Source organism: Acipenser ruthenus, chromosome 6, assembly GCF_902713425.1.
Source record: "Acipenser ruthenus chromosome 6, fAciRut3.2 maternal haplotype, whole genome shotgun sequence".
Lineage (NCBI taxonomy): Eukaryota > Metazoa > Chordata > Actinopteri > Acipenseriformes > Acipenseridae > Acipenser > Acipenser ruthenus.
Window position 1 is genome coordinate 20,608,266 of NC_081194.1, and position 16,527 is coordinate 20,624,792.

A 16,527-nucleotide genomic window follows, 5' to 3' on the forward strand; every position below is an offset into this window, starting at 1 on the left:
ACTACTACACTACTACTAATAATAATGCCTGCAGCCACACCACCTTGAATAAGCCTGATCTCGTCTGATCTCAGAAGCTAAGCAAGATTGGGCTTGGTTAGTACTTGGATGGGAGACGGCCTGGCAATACCAAGTGCTGGCTGCACTTTTCAACCACCCTCCTCATTTTCAGACACCCTGTCCGTGGCTCCAGCAAGAAGAGAGACCTCCTCGTGATTCTGCTCCTGGCTCTTGCTAAATTTGCCATCTACAAGACCAGGAAGCGTAACATGATCGGGGAGGGTCTCTTTGATTGTGGGGCCATGTTCAGGGCCCTCATCCGATCAAGGGTTAAGTTAGAGCACACCCACGCGGAGTCCGCTGACGACATTGACTTCTTTTGTCGACCAGTGGGCTCTAGGGGGCGTGCCCTGTACCACCTCCCCTTTTGTACTTAATATTTAATTTACAGTCCTTTTACCGGTATTTTCTGTACATTAGTTAAGGTACGTCTTTTTTAGCACCCTCAAGGGTGCTAAGTAGAATTTTTTTCCAGCTGTCTTTTGACAGCTGGTGTAGTCCCTTCAAATGTACCTTAAATAGGACTACGACTACTACTACTACTACTACTACTACTAATAATAATAATAATAATAATAATAATAATAATAATAATAATAAATACTAACACCAGTTCAATTCAAAATAATTGTAGCTCTTTTATGACAAAAGGAATACAAATAACCATATACAGCAACTTAATAATAGAAGGGCTTTCTTTTTTTTTAGAAAAGGTTGCTAGCACTTGGGTACTGATAATAGCTTAAAGTAATTAACATTGCCTCGTAAGGTGCAGTAATTGTACATGTTCTAGGTTAAAGTCCTCAACTTTGTTAATCATTTCTGCATAAGTCTTAACAGAATTTTTATTATAGATTCATAGTTATACATGTCAGGCAATAGTTTTGTCTTGTGAAATATGATTAAGTCCTCCCAATATGTAAAAAGAAAAAAAAAATCAATCTTTTTGATTTATCAGATTCTATATTCAGAGTTGAACTTAGTTTTGTTTGAACTTAGTTGATAAGGTTCCTGAATAGGATTTAAGGAGGTCACACAGATGTAAATGATTATGCAGTTTTTCAGACACTCGAACTTTAGAATCATTTTAGTCAGACAGAGTCTAATGTTATTGCATTGTAATAAAAAACAATTATACTACATTTTGGCACCAGTTTACTTTTAAATGGCCAATACCTTTTTCACAAAGTATAATGTGTCACAGAAAAGAAAATACTGATAACAACTGGTGGAATGTATAAATAAGTAATAATAAATAAGTAATAATAATAATAATACTATGGTGTTTCAATGTTATTCTAAATATTTGGAATAATTTCCTAAATACATGCTAATAAAATGTATATGTGTTCATGAATAATACCTGGAATGCAGTCACACGTTGTATTTGATGAGTCAGTATCATTTTATGCTGACAGAAGAACATCTGTATAGGAAAACTCACACACCAACAAACATGAAACAGGCTGTTCTACAGTGAGGAGCATGAAATCTATTATAAACTGCTTTTCCATTGTCTGATTCATTTTCTGATTATGTCAAGCAATGTGTGACAGAACAGATTGTATTAGCTTTTTAAACACATTCTACCTTAACAATAAAATGCATGAGTCGTGGAAAGGTATAACACATGAAGTACTGTAATTAATCACCATCTAATAATAGTCTTAACCAACAGCACATACAGTGTGAAGGAAACTCCACACTGGAAATGCATTTCAGTCTGGGAGGGGTCTACTCTTCTCTTCTCTGGGGCCTAGGCATAATTCACTCCTCAAGCTATTTTCAGTTAATTCAGTTGCAAAATTGTAGTGAAATGTGTTGCAACTGATGACACCCACAAGCCCACAAGAGCTAAGAAATAGCATTAAATCTAGAGCTAAGAAATAGCACTAAATGTATTTCATGCATGACTGGATCACCAGGACTGTACTTGGATCTTGAGTGATGAGAGAGAAGAGATTGCTTTAAAGAAGTCCAAGACCCGCATTGTAAGAACTACCCCAGTTTACACAGAAAACACGTTCCTGGAAAACAGATCGTCTGACTGAATAAAGCGACTGTTATACAATAAACCTGAAAACACTCTGAAGCAAAGTAGTGTTTGTGACTCATGGTTCCAGGACAAGTCAAGTTCAGTACAATAACTATCCCAGACTAGAGCAGCTAGAGTTTAAAAGTAAGACCAGTACATTCAACACATGTAACACCAAAGGACCAAACTAGATAACATACATTTGTGATTACATCAGTGTGACATCCAATATGTGGCATATATGTATTCAACACATTAAAAAAAAAAAAAAAAAAAAAAAATGAATGAATATACATGGGCGGATCCAGGGGGTCCGGTCCCACCCCTTTCGTTAAAAATGTCAAAATATGGGGGCTCCCGAGTGCCGCATCCAGTAAAAGCACTCGCTAGAGTGCAGGATGCACTCTATAGCCTGGAGCTTCCAGGGGCGGCACTCAACTGGCCGAGCGTCGCCCGGGGGGAGGGAGGGTTAGGTCGGCCAGGGTGTCCTCGGCTCACCGCACACCAGCGACCCCTGTAGTCTGGCCGGGCGCCTGCGGGCTTGCCTGTAAGCTGCCCAGAGCTGCGTTGTCCTCCGACGCTGTAGCTCTGAGGCGGCTGCACAGTGAGTTTGCAGTGTGTAAAGAAGCGGGTGGCTTACGGCACATGCTTCGGAGGACAGCGTGTGTTCATCTTCGCCCCTCCCGAGTCAGCGCAGGGGTGGTAGCGGTGAGCTGAGCATAATAAAATAATTGGGCATTTCAAATTGGGGAGAAAATAATAAAAACTAATTGGCAACAACTAAATTTAAAAAAAAAAAAAAAAAAGTCAAAATATTGTTTAGTTTAACGGTATGTTTTGTATCAGGTATCCCCCCTTCATGACAGTCGTGATCCCCCTTCCCTTCATGAAATCTGGGTCCACCCCTGATATAGCAAAACAGGCCAAATGTTAAACAAATCTTGCCCAAAAACACGTACAAAGTTAGGGATTACTAATATATAGTATCATATACAGTAGCCACTTCCAGATACATTAAGAATGGATTGGTTTAATACATCAAAAATAAATGTTGTCGATACTTCATCTCCCTTGAAACCAACAATAGAACTATACAAACTGCTGTAAACAAAATACAGATAATATCACACCCTGTGCTCATATTGTCCTATTTCTTAGGTAAAGATTCCTGGCTATTTTCAAATCAAAGTGAAAGGTCTGCAGTGAACCAATGGCAAATAGAGAGAGATTTTTCAAAAGAAATCCCTTTGGAAGTTTACTGTCTTTCCTGTAAAGATATACCCACCATTGTATTTTGTTTGGTCCTCGTTGCTTGGATACATTTGTTACAGTTAATTGTTAAGGGTCACACTTTATTTTAAGTGCCGTTTTTTTTGTTTATTAACTGTTAACAAACATTGTTCATTTTTAGCTAAGGGTTAGGGTTAAGGTTAAGGTTAGGGTTAGGGTTAGGGTTAATATAAACCTGATTTCAAGCATATGATCGACTGGACATTGATCATCCATAGGGCTCTGGTGTTTGATTGATCATCCATAGGGCTGTGGTGTTTGCAGTTTTAGCTGGCCTATTATATATTATTAACTAACAGAAAACAAAAAATAAATAATATACATTAACATGTTTATTAGCTGTTTGTTAACAGTTCACTGGGCAAGAGCCGGGGCTGGAGTGAAAGGTTGTTACTTGGAGAGGTAGTTTGAGGAGTGGCCTCAGGGGAGCGGGAGCCTTCTTGGCCAGAGGAGAGAGAGAGCGGCCTCGAAGGCAGGCTGTTCTGCAGCCTCAGGAACTAGAAAACACATAAGATGGCTCAGTGGAGCCCAAGATAGGCTCTGTGGAACGGCCATCGTGTAGGAGGAAAAGGCTCTTGCGATGGAGAACCTGGAAAAGGAATGATAGAATAGGGAGCTGGAAATAGAGCCCAGTCTCAATTTGAGGAAGATAAAGAGCAGGAGCTGCTAAAGGATAGAGTGTGTGGCCGGGGGTCCCCTCTGACTCACGCGGTGAGAACCCCTCCTCGCCGGAGGCGTGGGTGGCGGCAGTCATAGAGGACAGGGAAGTGAGCCATCTCATCCCCCGAAATATGCCTATAGGCTATCACTTAATAAACAAAAACAATGCCCTTAAAGTAAAGCTTGACCTTGTTATGATTATAATATGTGAAGAACGCTGTGTTTGGACCACAAACTAGTGAAGTTCCCATAACTTTATATAGGACAGTGCATGTACAAATCAAATCTGTCCAAGCAGATTATCTTTGCTAGTACTTTTCCAGACTGAAAACCTTGGCCTCCAGTCAAAATGTCTGCTTCTGGCAGACCTCCAGTCATTGTTCTATGACTGCCGGGTAATCTTTCAAACTTAGTGGGTGATGGGATGTGACTGGAAAAGAGAATGCAATAACCGCTAAAAAGAACGTGTAACTGCTGAAGAAAAATTCATTTTAACCTCTTTCAGTTGACATACTTTTTTTTTTTTGCAAACCATTGCACAAGGGTATTGGGCTGTGGCCACTTCACTCCTTCATTGCTGCACCTGACTGCCTACATTTGTGCAAGGGGTCAGAAACACATTTAAAAAGCTGCCCTTTCCATATATAGTACTGTAGTTCATATTTAGGAAATGCATTGTAGCTGGACATGCTCTTTTTCATTGCAGGTCAGTACTATTTGATTCAAACCACAATGGGCCATATTTTTCCTCTTAGTCAAAGTTTTTATTAAACAGTAGAAAAAGTTGTGTTTTTTGTTTCTTTTTAAATGCATGACACATATTACTGTTTGTCAAAAGGCCACACTTTATAAGAATGTGTGCTTTACCCTTTGTTAATCTACAGCTTGAACTAAGTGAGCTGCTGACGAATTGCCTTTCTTGGCAGCAGCAAGACGCTCAGTGGAAAAATGTGTCCAATAAACTTCTCATATGTGTATGTGTGTGTGTGTGTGCGTGCGTGCGTGCGTGTGCATGTTCTATGGATACATTCTTCTGTGGATACATTTTGACAAAATGTTCTAACAGAGACAGTAAATCCTATAAAAAAGACAACAGTTTTGGCATCCCCCCCCACCCCCCAACAAAGTTAAAAAATAAACATAAATTAATAAAAGTATTATGAAACTGTTATGGTCCTGCTATCCTTATAAAAGCGAATGTATGAAAAACACCAATCAATAATGATGATTACTCTTTTATTCAGATTTCATCTAGGGTATGTTGCAGGTAGTAACACTCTTTTATAAATTGGTTTTAGTTTTTTTCAGAAAAATCATGAGGTAAAACTTTGCCCTTGCTTCAAACGAGGACCATTGTTTGCATGGACTCTAGTAATATTTTTAAATTACCATGATCCCAGCAGATATTTTAGAGGTCCTGCGTGTCAGAGCAATATTATTATTATTTGTTTATTTAGCAGACGCCTTTATCCAAGTTGACTTACAGAGACTAGGGTGTGTGAGCTATGCATCAGCTGCACAGTCACTTTCAATTACGTCTCACCCGAAAGTCGTAGCACAAGGAGGTTAAGTGACTTGCTTAGGGTCACACAATGAGTCAGTGGCTGAGGTGGGATTTGAACCGGGGACCTCCTGGTTACAAGCCCTTTTGGTTAACCACTGGACCACACAGACTAATAGTTAAAAGAGAAGTGCAGCTCCACATATTTGATTAACTATGTCCTTCTGGTCTCTTGTGACTCGGTTAGTGACGACAATAACATCTGCAAGGGTATGTGATTGGTTCTGTGCTGGTGTTTGAATCTTTGTTAATACTGTCAGTTCCATGAGAGATTGTGGGAAGAGCAAGCCCAAAGAAACCTAATTTTCTTTTTCAGCAACAACAATAACAACATTTTTCACCTTTACATAATCAACACTGTCAACTGAAGCCTGTCAACTTGACCTTCCCAACCAGGGCTACAGCACAGAATAATTATTGGGGAATTGTATAATAAAGGTAGGGCTTACTCCTTTTTTACGTTTATTTTTCAGGGGCTCACAAAATACCGCTATAGAGTAAATCACCTTTAAGTACAGTACGTGTTTGACAGAGACGTCTTCATTGAAACACCATGACATCTGTTAACTATACACCAGGTTCAGCCAACTTTAGTTTTTTAGTTGTTTCTGATCAGCTTAGCTGACAACGTGCTGTAATTGAGTGGGGCAGAGATACTGACACTCGTTTAATTGGTGATGATTTTCCTTAAGTTAGATACTGTATCTCCAGCCCACCTGCATTTGGTCAGCAGCTGGTGAAAAGCAAAGAATAAAGGGAAAATATCAAAACCCCTTTGACCCTGAAGACACTGCTAGGAAGGGAAGCAGTAACAGATTTCCTGGATTGCAAGGTAAGCAAATTGAAAACATTATTTTAAAAGAAGGTGAGCCTAGAACCAGTTGTTAGAAATACTAAAATAAATTTAAATTCAAAGTCTTTTTCATTGTCTTCAATGTTTATGAAGACATTCTAAAATAAATCTTCTGTTTCAGACATTTATCATTGAATCTAAATGTATTTTAGTATTTTTAAATGTACCACTACTGAGTGTTTAACAGTGATGGATGATAGAACCAGATGTTTGTCTTGAAATGAAAACACATGTTTTCTCTAACGTGTTTTTTTTTTTTTTAAATGGCACATTAGAAAGCTACAGTTTACAAACTGACAAATGAAATCTACTTACTTTGCAACTTTTTCCTTTGTCCATGATGCACGGCTGTTCCTCTGTGTTTCGTGTTTGACTAAGATGGCAGCAGCTGTAAACAGGGTGCTGCGTGTATCTGAGATCTTGTTCCACATGAGGTGTGTGCATTGAGGTGGAATGTGAATACATGATATGTGTACTTTGATTTTCGACAGTGACCTTGGGGTTCCTGATCCATCTCCGTACCTAGAAAAGATTCAGAACGGATTGCAATTTGCATTATTTAATAACTCCATTACACCATGGTTACAGGCAGTCATGGAAATAGAAACCTTGAAAATTGGCATCTGATTAATAAAATGGTGGCCCTAGGGGAACTTCTATTAGTTCATATGGATTGTCATTGAAACACCTGAACCAATTTTTAATGGTTTCTACCAGAACACAGAACAAATTATCTATCAATAAATAATTTAACTCTCTTTTCAAAAGAAAACCTGTTTAAAGTATTTTAGAAAAAAAAGTGTAAATGGTCTGGGCCCAGCTGGTTACCTCAAAGACCAAGCAAATACATATTCAGCAGAAAAATCCCTCTGACTGGTTAATGGTGCACATATTAACTCACCCACAGGAATCAGTATTATCCATTAGAGAAGTGTGACACAGTTATTTAGTTGTTCCACTGTTCCACAACTACAAGTGACATAAGCATCCTGATTTCTAATGGGAATGCTGAGAAGCATTCAAGTCTCTGTGTGTATTGACTTGGCATGGTTGTTTTCGGTTCTGCCTTTGCAGATTTCCGTCTACCTTGCTTTTATATATACATATATATATATATATATATATATATATATATATATATATATATATATATATATATATATATATATATATATATGAAACCAGTGTCAGTGAGGAAAAATCAGTTTTGCTTATTTTCTGCAATATTGATTTTAATATAATGAGAGGTTTGATATGGATACATTTGCTCAAATTATTAGTTTAAAAGGGATGAGCGATGTGGTAGTTGTTCAAAGAGTACACAATTTGTTTGCAGTATTCCATATTAGTTTTAACTAGACTGCATTTGTTGTCACACTGGTTTGTGCTGTAATGCTCTTAGCTCTAGAACATTAATAGCTATGAAATTAAGCCAATTGGTCCAACACACCAACCTCTAAAAGACTTCAGAAGAGTCTGTTCTGTCTATGACAATATTAACTAAAATACACTGTTGATTGAATTTCAAAGGTGATCCTTCTAAACCAATTCACAGACAACGTCTCTGGCTTACTGCAAATTGCTGATAGCATATAAAGTAATTTAAACTAGGAGCTACCAATGTTCAAACCAAACCTACGCCCTTGGTGTAAATAAACAACGTGTATTTTTATTTTTATTTAAATTATAAAAAACATTATTACTGTTATATATAACGTATTTTTAATCTACATCTGAATGTTTTATTCCATTTATATGGATTACCTGTAAAATAATAGGATTTTCAATCAAATATAAACCAGCAGCTATGGTGACGTCACCAATAAATTATGCAAATGAGTACCATCGAAGGTTTGAACTTTCCTTCGGTAATGTGTTCCGAACCTTCGAACACATTTTAACACAGCCCTAAGGCTAAAGTCTGTTTCATTATAACGAAATTGAACTCAAACCAGGCACAACATGCATGGACATTTCACACACGCATAAAAAGCCTAAATTTGTACCAAATCCGAATACGAATTTGAGTTCAGACGAAGTTTTGATGAGATCACAACACCTTTTAAGTTCATGTTCTGTTCTGCTCCAACATTGAGCTATCATTTTTCTCTATGTCTGGCTTTACCTAGCTTTGAGCTTTCTTTGAGCTTGCAATTCTTAACTGCCTAGCATTGAACAAAGACTTCATTATAAAAATGTGATACAGTGACCTATAAAGTCTGATGGCCCCACCTAATCTCACTTTTCAAAGGTCACAGTTTCTGTCACATGATATTTTATCCACCTTAGAGTTGGTTAGTTCTGTTGAAATGTCCCCTTCATTCAAATTATATGTCCTAGTTTAAGTGCCATGCAATATGACAATACATTTAGTTTAATAAGGGATTACAGAAGAAATAATGTTGATTAATACTTCAAACTGTCTGATAGGTTTTACATTTTGTTGATCTACAGGGTTATGTGAATGTTAAGGGTAACATTACACCTTCTCATTACCCTTCAGCAAAGTGACTTTCTGAGCTAGTAGAATATCTGCGAGGGAAAGCAGAGCTGACAGACAGACAGTAAAAGTGCTGAGCAAATAAAGAGGAGAACGTACCATATAGAGGGTTAATTTGGCAAATAAATATGACTATATTTGCTATTATGTATCCAGCAGTTGTACCATATCAATATATTATTGATGGAGACTGTCAGAGAACACACAGTCAGTGTGGTTTCTATACAGCAGCGCTAGCAGCTATGTGCAGCTTCAGTGAACATTTGTTGTCCTGGCAAACAAGTAGATGCACTTATTAAAATTAAAATAGAATTAGTGAACAACTGCAGTCTGTAAAGTCTCTGTGTTTGATAGTAACGGTTGATAAGCAGGCATCAGACCAGAGTGTGTTACACACAGCTCGTACCCTGGCCACACTGCAGGGTAAGTAGGCTGCTTCAAAAAGCACCAGAAACGAAGTTTTTACATATCTATATTTGTTCATTAGCTTATTTTTTATTTTTTTATAATTTACCTTTTCAGTCCCTCTACTGCACATTTTTACAGCTTAGTTGGCTGGTTTGTCCAGGTCAGACAATTGGGATTGTCAGTGATCATAACCATCTGTTTTTCATTCAATATTTGATATAAACGTTACATTAATTTTGGGCTGAGTTGGTATCCTGTTATCTGATATGGATGTTAAGAATGTGTAGATTTTTTTTTTTTTTTTCAGGTGCGCCACTAAACATCATGTCTGTTTCCACTCTTGTTCCAGCGGCAGTATGTTTGCTTTGTGTTATCAGATATCAGCTGCTTGCTGAAAGATTCTTCATTAACAAAGATGTGCATGAGAGATGGTGTCTGCTTCATCTGTGTACCGAGCCCGTTGTGTTCAGACCAGCAGAGGGATGGGTATAACCCCCACTAGAACAGGACAAAGTTTAGAAGGGATGTGGGTTCTTTCATTCCACAAGCTTTTATACTAGCATTTTATTCTGAGTCATCCCTACCGACGCATTACACTGGAAGAAAAAGGCATTGTGTAAATGCAGCTACACTGTCATATGGCTGAAGGGGAGAAGCACAAGAAAAGCAGTAATAGAAAACCAAGGAAAGCCAGCAAGCTAGTGGAGTGCTGTATGGTAGAAGACATGGGGATCAATGGATGGAGAGGTACGAGACTTAGCAACTTCACAATTGTGGACAGAAACAAATATCTCTGTGAGCACAGTGAGAAAAAAATAATATGTAACAACCTTTCATTTAGTTTGATATACAGGTTTAATATTAGGCATCAGAAATGTCAGTATTTTGTGAAGATCTATTTATGATGCACAAGCCCACACATTACTATTAATCAGTTTTATCAAATAAGAAAATTAAACCCTCTAACATGTAATACATGTATGTTTTCATACCCTGATATCCTGTTTAAACTGTACAGTAAAAAAAAAAAAAAAAATGTTTTGTCACTGATACTCTTACTATCAGAATTAAAAGCATAGTAACACAAATCAAATTGTTACATCACTATGTAAAGAATTATAAATGGCTTGTTACAGAGAGTTTCCATGATGGTATAATACGTTGAATTTACAGTATATGCTGTCAGACTATTGGGCTCTGTCCATGTTTAAGAGAAGCTTTTACTGCAGTACAAAGAAACCTTTGAATAAACTGATTGTGTATATGTTACGGTATAAGTACAATATCCTTCCAACACCATTGTGAATTGTTTTATACGCAAATTTACCAGAATGTTGATTGTTCTACATAAGTGGATCACAATATTGTTCAGTACCATGTTAAACTAGTTTAAATTGCTCAATTGTGCATTACTGTAAGCTCATTAATTATTATTTTGTTAATGCAAAATGTGTATGCAGAAATAAATATATTCTTCGATAGCAATGATTATTTTATTAATTGACAATTTATATGCAGGAATAAATACATTCTTCAATGATATACCTGCATTTTCCAATAAGCTTTGGTAAATCATAAGATTAACTGGTAAATGTCTGAAAAGCAATCTATTTCTTCAGAATTTTGGACATTTCCCACCTTATTTGGTAAATGTTGACATTTACCGGTAAAACTTGACCGTAACCTTTACCGGAACATGTATAGTGTCTGCAGACAGACATCAATGACACTGCCTAAATCATCTAATCTTAATCTATTGTGGAACTATTTCCACAGTTAAATTGTTTAGACAATAAATAACAATAAATAAGGAAAACGTCAGCGAGATTAATGTAAAGGTAAAGATTGGTGGTATTTAAGATGCCTTAGATTATTAAAATAAACCCCATTGTCAATGTACCTGGAAAATCTGGAAAAAAGCCACATCAAGAATGACTCCTAATAAATAAAGTAATCCAAAAACAATAGAGTCCAACATAATAGCAAGTCCACTATACTTCAGGTTCATTGTGTAAACTGAAAATTACCTTTTTTTCATACATCCTGGAATTTGAGTCACAAAATGTTGTTGAAAAACAACCTGAATGAAGGTAGAAGCTCTGCTTGCATTGTCTTTAAAAGCAGGTGCCAACGACATGAGGCAGTTTTTTGAGAGAAATCCAATTACTATTGCACAGTAAACCTAATCCCTGTTCAAGCATCAAGCAAACAAACATGCTGTTCTGTAAAAACCAAAACAAGCCACAAGAAGCAAAATAATACTAACCTTCTTCTTGACAAACTGGAAGGCTGAGCATTTCTTGAAGGAAAATCCATTCATGTCACTATTGACCATTTTCATAACCCTCAACAGAAAAGCTGATGTGTGCTGTGGATCTTGGTGTCGTAGCTGCTTAGTGAGGGTGGGCTGTGCTTTATGCGCTACCTGCTCTTCACTCACTCTCAAAATAAAATTATAGAGGAGAGAGGTGCAGTGAATTATATATACTCCACTCAACAGAAGCTTATTGCTTTTGACATCTGTTAGAAACCCAGGTGCTGCCTGAATCTCTGCAGGTCTGCCTGTGTCATATTCAATCTTGCTCCATGTGGCGAGTAGCAATGTTTGTAAGCGGTCTGTGGATAATACAAGTTTCTCAATGAAATCTGCTGCCTCCTCTCTCTCTCTCTCTCTCTCTCTCTCTCTCTCTCTCTGGGCTGAATTATCTAAGCAAGCGATGCTCGCCTGGCTTGGTCTCTGACTCTCATGCGAGTTTCAATTAGACTCCAAGGGGAAATACACTGAGCTGAGAACACAGTGACAAAGGGAGCGTAACCTGCACTGTCACCAGTGATGGATGACTTGAGAAATTTGCCCCACCAGCCTTGTCATATCAACAGACATACTGAACTGTTTAACAATATTTCAGTCAGGTCAATATGGTGTGAAATAACAACCTTTATTATAATACAAAATCTTGTAGATTTCCAAAACATTTAACCCAAATAATGGTTGAAGAAAAATAAAAAGTAGAATAAAAAATAGTTGGAGTATAGCCTCATCCTTCGGAGCATTACGGTGCCGCCTGCTAAAAAATAAAGAATAAAAAAATCTATGTGTTCATCCCGTTGAACAAAAAATATTAGGCAGAGGAACATCGTATACCCCCCCCTCCCCAACAGGCCAAAAAATTCCAGGTGCTGTTGGGCAACGAGAATGTCTTTAATATTGCTATTTATGTAAATCACATAAGCACCTGAAGACCACTGACATGTGCAGCAATGATTCGCTGAATGGCTGTGGTTGCAGCTCCAATCCTGAAAGAATTGCATGAATAGTTCGAGGAAGAAAGGCTGCCTTTTGGAGAAGATCTTGGAGTCTTGCAGAAAACCAGGATCTGGAGACTGGCAGGTTATGTGCAGTTAGAAACAGTGGGTCCTGAGGCATGGATTGGGGTCTGGAGGCCAGATATCTCCGCATGGAAGCGTGGGGACAGTTACTCCTTCCCTTATCATATTTACTTTGTTTAAAAAAACACCCCTTGAACTGCAGCAGGGGAGCAGAAAAGGGCAAATACAATTAGTACGATATTTTACGTGCTTTGAATGCATGGAATACGTGACCTGAGATTGAAGTTTAAGGTCTATATGACTGCAGCACGATGCCTCGATAGGTAGCTGAGATTGAAGTTTGTCTATATGAACTGCAGCAGGACGCCTCGATAGGTAGCTAGATGCAGAAAAGGCAATTAATTAACAATTAGTACAATATTTTACATGCTTCAAAATGACCTGAGATTTAAGTTTTAAAGTCTTTGATGTGGGGTCCAATGCTGGATCATGGTCTCAGTGGCAATTTCGCCATGCTGGAGAACCCACAGTAGCAGAGACGAACGTTGTTTCGAGAAAGACATCCTTGAATGGGGAGAAGCATCCGGAGTGCAGTGTGTTGACAGGACTTCAGGACTCCTTTGTGATGGGTGGTTTGGAAGATGAAGGTTGGAGCAGATCTTTTAATGACCTGCAGCGACATTTGTATCCAAGGTAGTGAGTTAAAGGAAACATTAATTGCAAGTAGCGAGGTGATATGTCACCCTGATTAGTTATGGACATCATAGGGAGACATGATTGCATTAATTAGCAAAAGCCATTGATTCTATAGTAGAATTTTGAGTAGTCAACGTGACAAGCATGATTTAACTGCGATTAACAAGTGATATTGTAACCTGATGAGTAATGCCGTATGTAAAAAGAGACACGACATTTAGTAAAGCAAAAGTAGAATTCTACAGTAAGATTTTCAGTATGCGACCCAACGCGTATGATTGAGCATGGAATCCAATAACAATTGGCGTTAATTATTGTCACAGTAGATAGATTATCCTGGATCCAGCACAAGCTCCAAGGTGAATGAAATTAAGGGCTGCTCCTACATCCGTGTGTAAAGCATATCTGGAATTAGAATAGATTTTCTATTGCATCCATTGAGATGGTTCATTGATCTGGAGGATTGGTGAGTGAGTGATAGAGCGTCCAATTTAAATCGGGGTTTAGAAGCAATAAATTTGAAAAAGCAAACATAACAGATTTTAAGACGGCAAGCAGCTTTTATAAAAACATGTAGCAATGTCTCTTTGTAACTGAAACTGATGTACCACAGGGTAAAAGATCCTACTCGGCAGGGCCGCCAAGGGCCGTCATGGGCCACGGGGAACGATTGGTATGTCCCGCTGCCGCCCCCCCCCCCCATGGTATTATTATTATTATTTATTTCTTAGCAGACGCCCTTATCCAGGGCGACTTACAATCGTAAGCAAATACATTTCAAGTGTTACAATACAAGTAATACAATAAGAGCAAGAATACAATAACTTTTGGTACTACATTCATTAGACTTTGTAGTATACTGTAGTCTAAAACAAGCTTCTAAACCAAGCAATGATACTTACAATCTTAGCAGTGTCTGAGGATGATAATGGGTATGATAATGGGTATGAAGGAAACTGTCAACGACGCGTAGAAGTTTCAATATCTCAATTAAAATCTGCAGTAGGATAGTTTACTTTTTCTCAAAGTAGTTATGTTTAAGTTTTTTACAGTATTCAAACTTTTTTTTAGGTAAGTGAATAAATGTTTTTTTTGTTAATGTGGTGGTGGGAACGCAAAGGGTCTTGTGCAGGGCAAGTTGTTTTAAAATATTTTATATATATATTTAAAAAAAATAAATTAATAAAAGTTCCCCCTTCATCAGGGCCCCCCTTTGGGGTGTTGGGCCCCCTTCGAGGCGTTGGGCCCCGGGGAAATTTCCCCGTCCTCCCCACCCTCTCAGTGGGCCTGCTACTCTGAACATTTTGAACCAAGTCTCCTTGTAATATTTTTTCGTAATTCCCTTCCGGTAAGTTCATACAAGCCTGTAGCTTTACTGGAATCAGTAGGAGAAAATGAAGCCGAGATGTTATGAATACTGTAGATGTTGGAATTCCGACACAAGTAGTATTTTTATATATAAAAATAAATAAAAAATCATCTTGCCATCCACAATGAACTTCTGTAGAGTGGAAACGTCTACATCAATGTGACCATATTGATTTCTGTACTTAAAACAGCAAGCATATACACAGAAATGATCATACATAGCATATTTACATTCCCCTAAATACCACATATCTTAGAACACGTGTGCAAACATGCCTCTGAGCGAGTTCCTTCGCATGAGCAACACAAATGATCATGTTACTGTGATTTCTGTCAATCGGTGACCATGTGGGTGAGGCAGCAGTGCATCAGCTGGTTTGAGTTATGACACCAGTGATACCAGAAACAAGGTTTTGAGTTCTGATTTGTAAGTTCTGTAGTGACAAGTGTCATCATGTTTTTATCCGTGAAGAGAAAGGTGGAACAAGACTGCTGAGTATTTCAAGAGAAATGGGGAATTTCGTATTTCTTTGTGGACTTGAATGGCAAGGACCATGTGGCTGGTGTGAAATAATACAACATTAAAAGACACTATCAAGGAAACCATGGCAAGAAATATGATAAATATACAGGACAGTTATGTGAAGATAAATACAGTCATTGGAAAAGCAGCAATCAATGTTTGTTAATGCTTGTAGCATAAGTGATGCTACTATCACTTATAGTAGGGCAGCAGTGTGGAGTAGTGGTTAGGGCTCTGGACTCTTGACCGGAGGGTTGTGAGTTCAATCCCCAGTGGGGGACACTGCTGTTGTACCCTTGAGCAAGGTACTTTACCTAGATTGCTTCAGTAAAAACCCAACTGTATAAATGGGTAATTGTATGTAAAAAAAATGTGATATCTTGTAACAATTGTAAGTTGCCCTGGATAAGGGCGTCTGCTAAGAAATAAAAATAATAATAATGCTATTAAGGTGAGCAATGTGATTACCCACAAAATAGGTGTTTCTTCAAAACCATTATCTGATGAGTTTTTTGAAGAAATGCTGCTAAAAGCTGCTGAAATAGTGTGTCTTGAGAAGCGGTAAGCTTTCTCCGTCATGAATAGCAACAAATCAAATTTGCATTCTCAACTAACTGACACACACCTTAACTCGATACACAAGATATCCGGTGCCTAGTCATTTGCTCCAGATGCTGATGCTGAGGTATCAGGAAGCAGCTGTAGCAGTCACTAATATTCTTTATTTTTATATTTTGGTAAGTGTTACATAAAAAAAAAAACGATCTGTATCTATGTATATGTTGCAAAAAAATTATGTATCCTATTGAATAAAAAAATGCAAATTATGATTGGCTGGTTTTGGTGGATAATGAATATATATATATATATATATATATATATATATATATATATATATATATATATATATATTCTGTGATATTTCGTGGCCCGGGTGACAGCGCTCCGGGGGCCGGATCCAGCCCGCCGGCTGTGTGTTTGACACACCTGCAATAACCTATCATCAAGCAGGATTCTATCTGCAGATTTAACATTTGTGAATTTTTTCATGATAACATTAATTAAATGCTGATAATAACAACGCCCTTCCCCCACGAGAGGACAGAGCGCATCGCCAAAGCAGCAGTCCCGAAATCGACGCAAGATCGTCCCAGCATTCATCATTTCATTAAAACATACACACACCTCAATAGAACTGTGTCTGCTACGCGGTTCTAATTGATTAATTGTCAATTAGACCTGG

General features: G+C 37.9%; 1 protein-coding gene and 1 pseudogene across 1 annotated transcript in view; one reads left to right on the forward strand and one right to left on the reverse strand.

Moving 5' to 3' along the window:
- The window catches only part of LOC117411073 (serine/threonine-protein kinase Sgk1-like), a 41,915-nt gene extending 29,936 nt beyond the window's left edge, over nt 1-11,979 (reverse strand). The window contains exons 1-2 of the mRNA XM_034018136.3: nt 11,634-11,979; nt 6,775-6,981 (exon numbers count right to left, since the gene is read on the reverse strand). Of these exons, the coding sequence (XP_033874027.3) occupies nt 6,775-6,981; nt 11,634-11,708 (282 nt within the window). The 5' untranslated portion in view covers nt 11,709-11,979. The remainder of the gene's footprint in view (nt 1-6,774; nt 6,982-11,633) is intronic.
- On the forward strand, nt 27-145 carry LOC117411622 (5S ribosomal RNA; annotated as a pseudogene).
- Nucleotides 11,980-16,527: the final 4,548 nt, after the last annotated feature.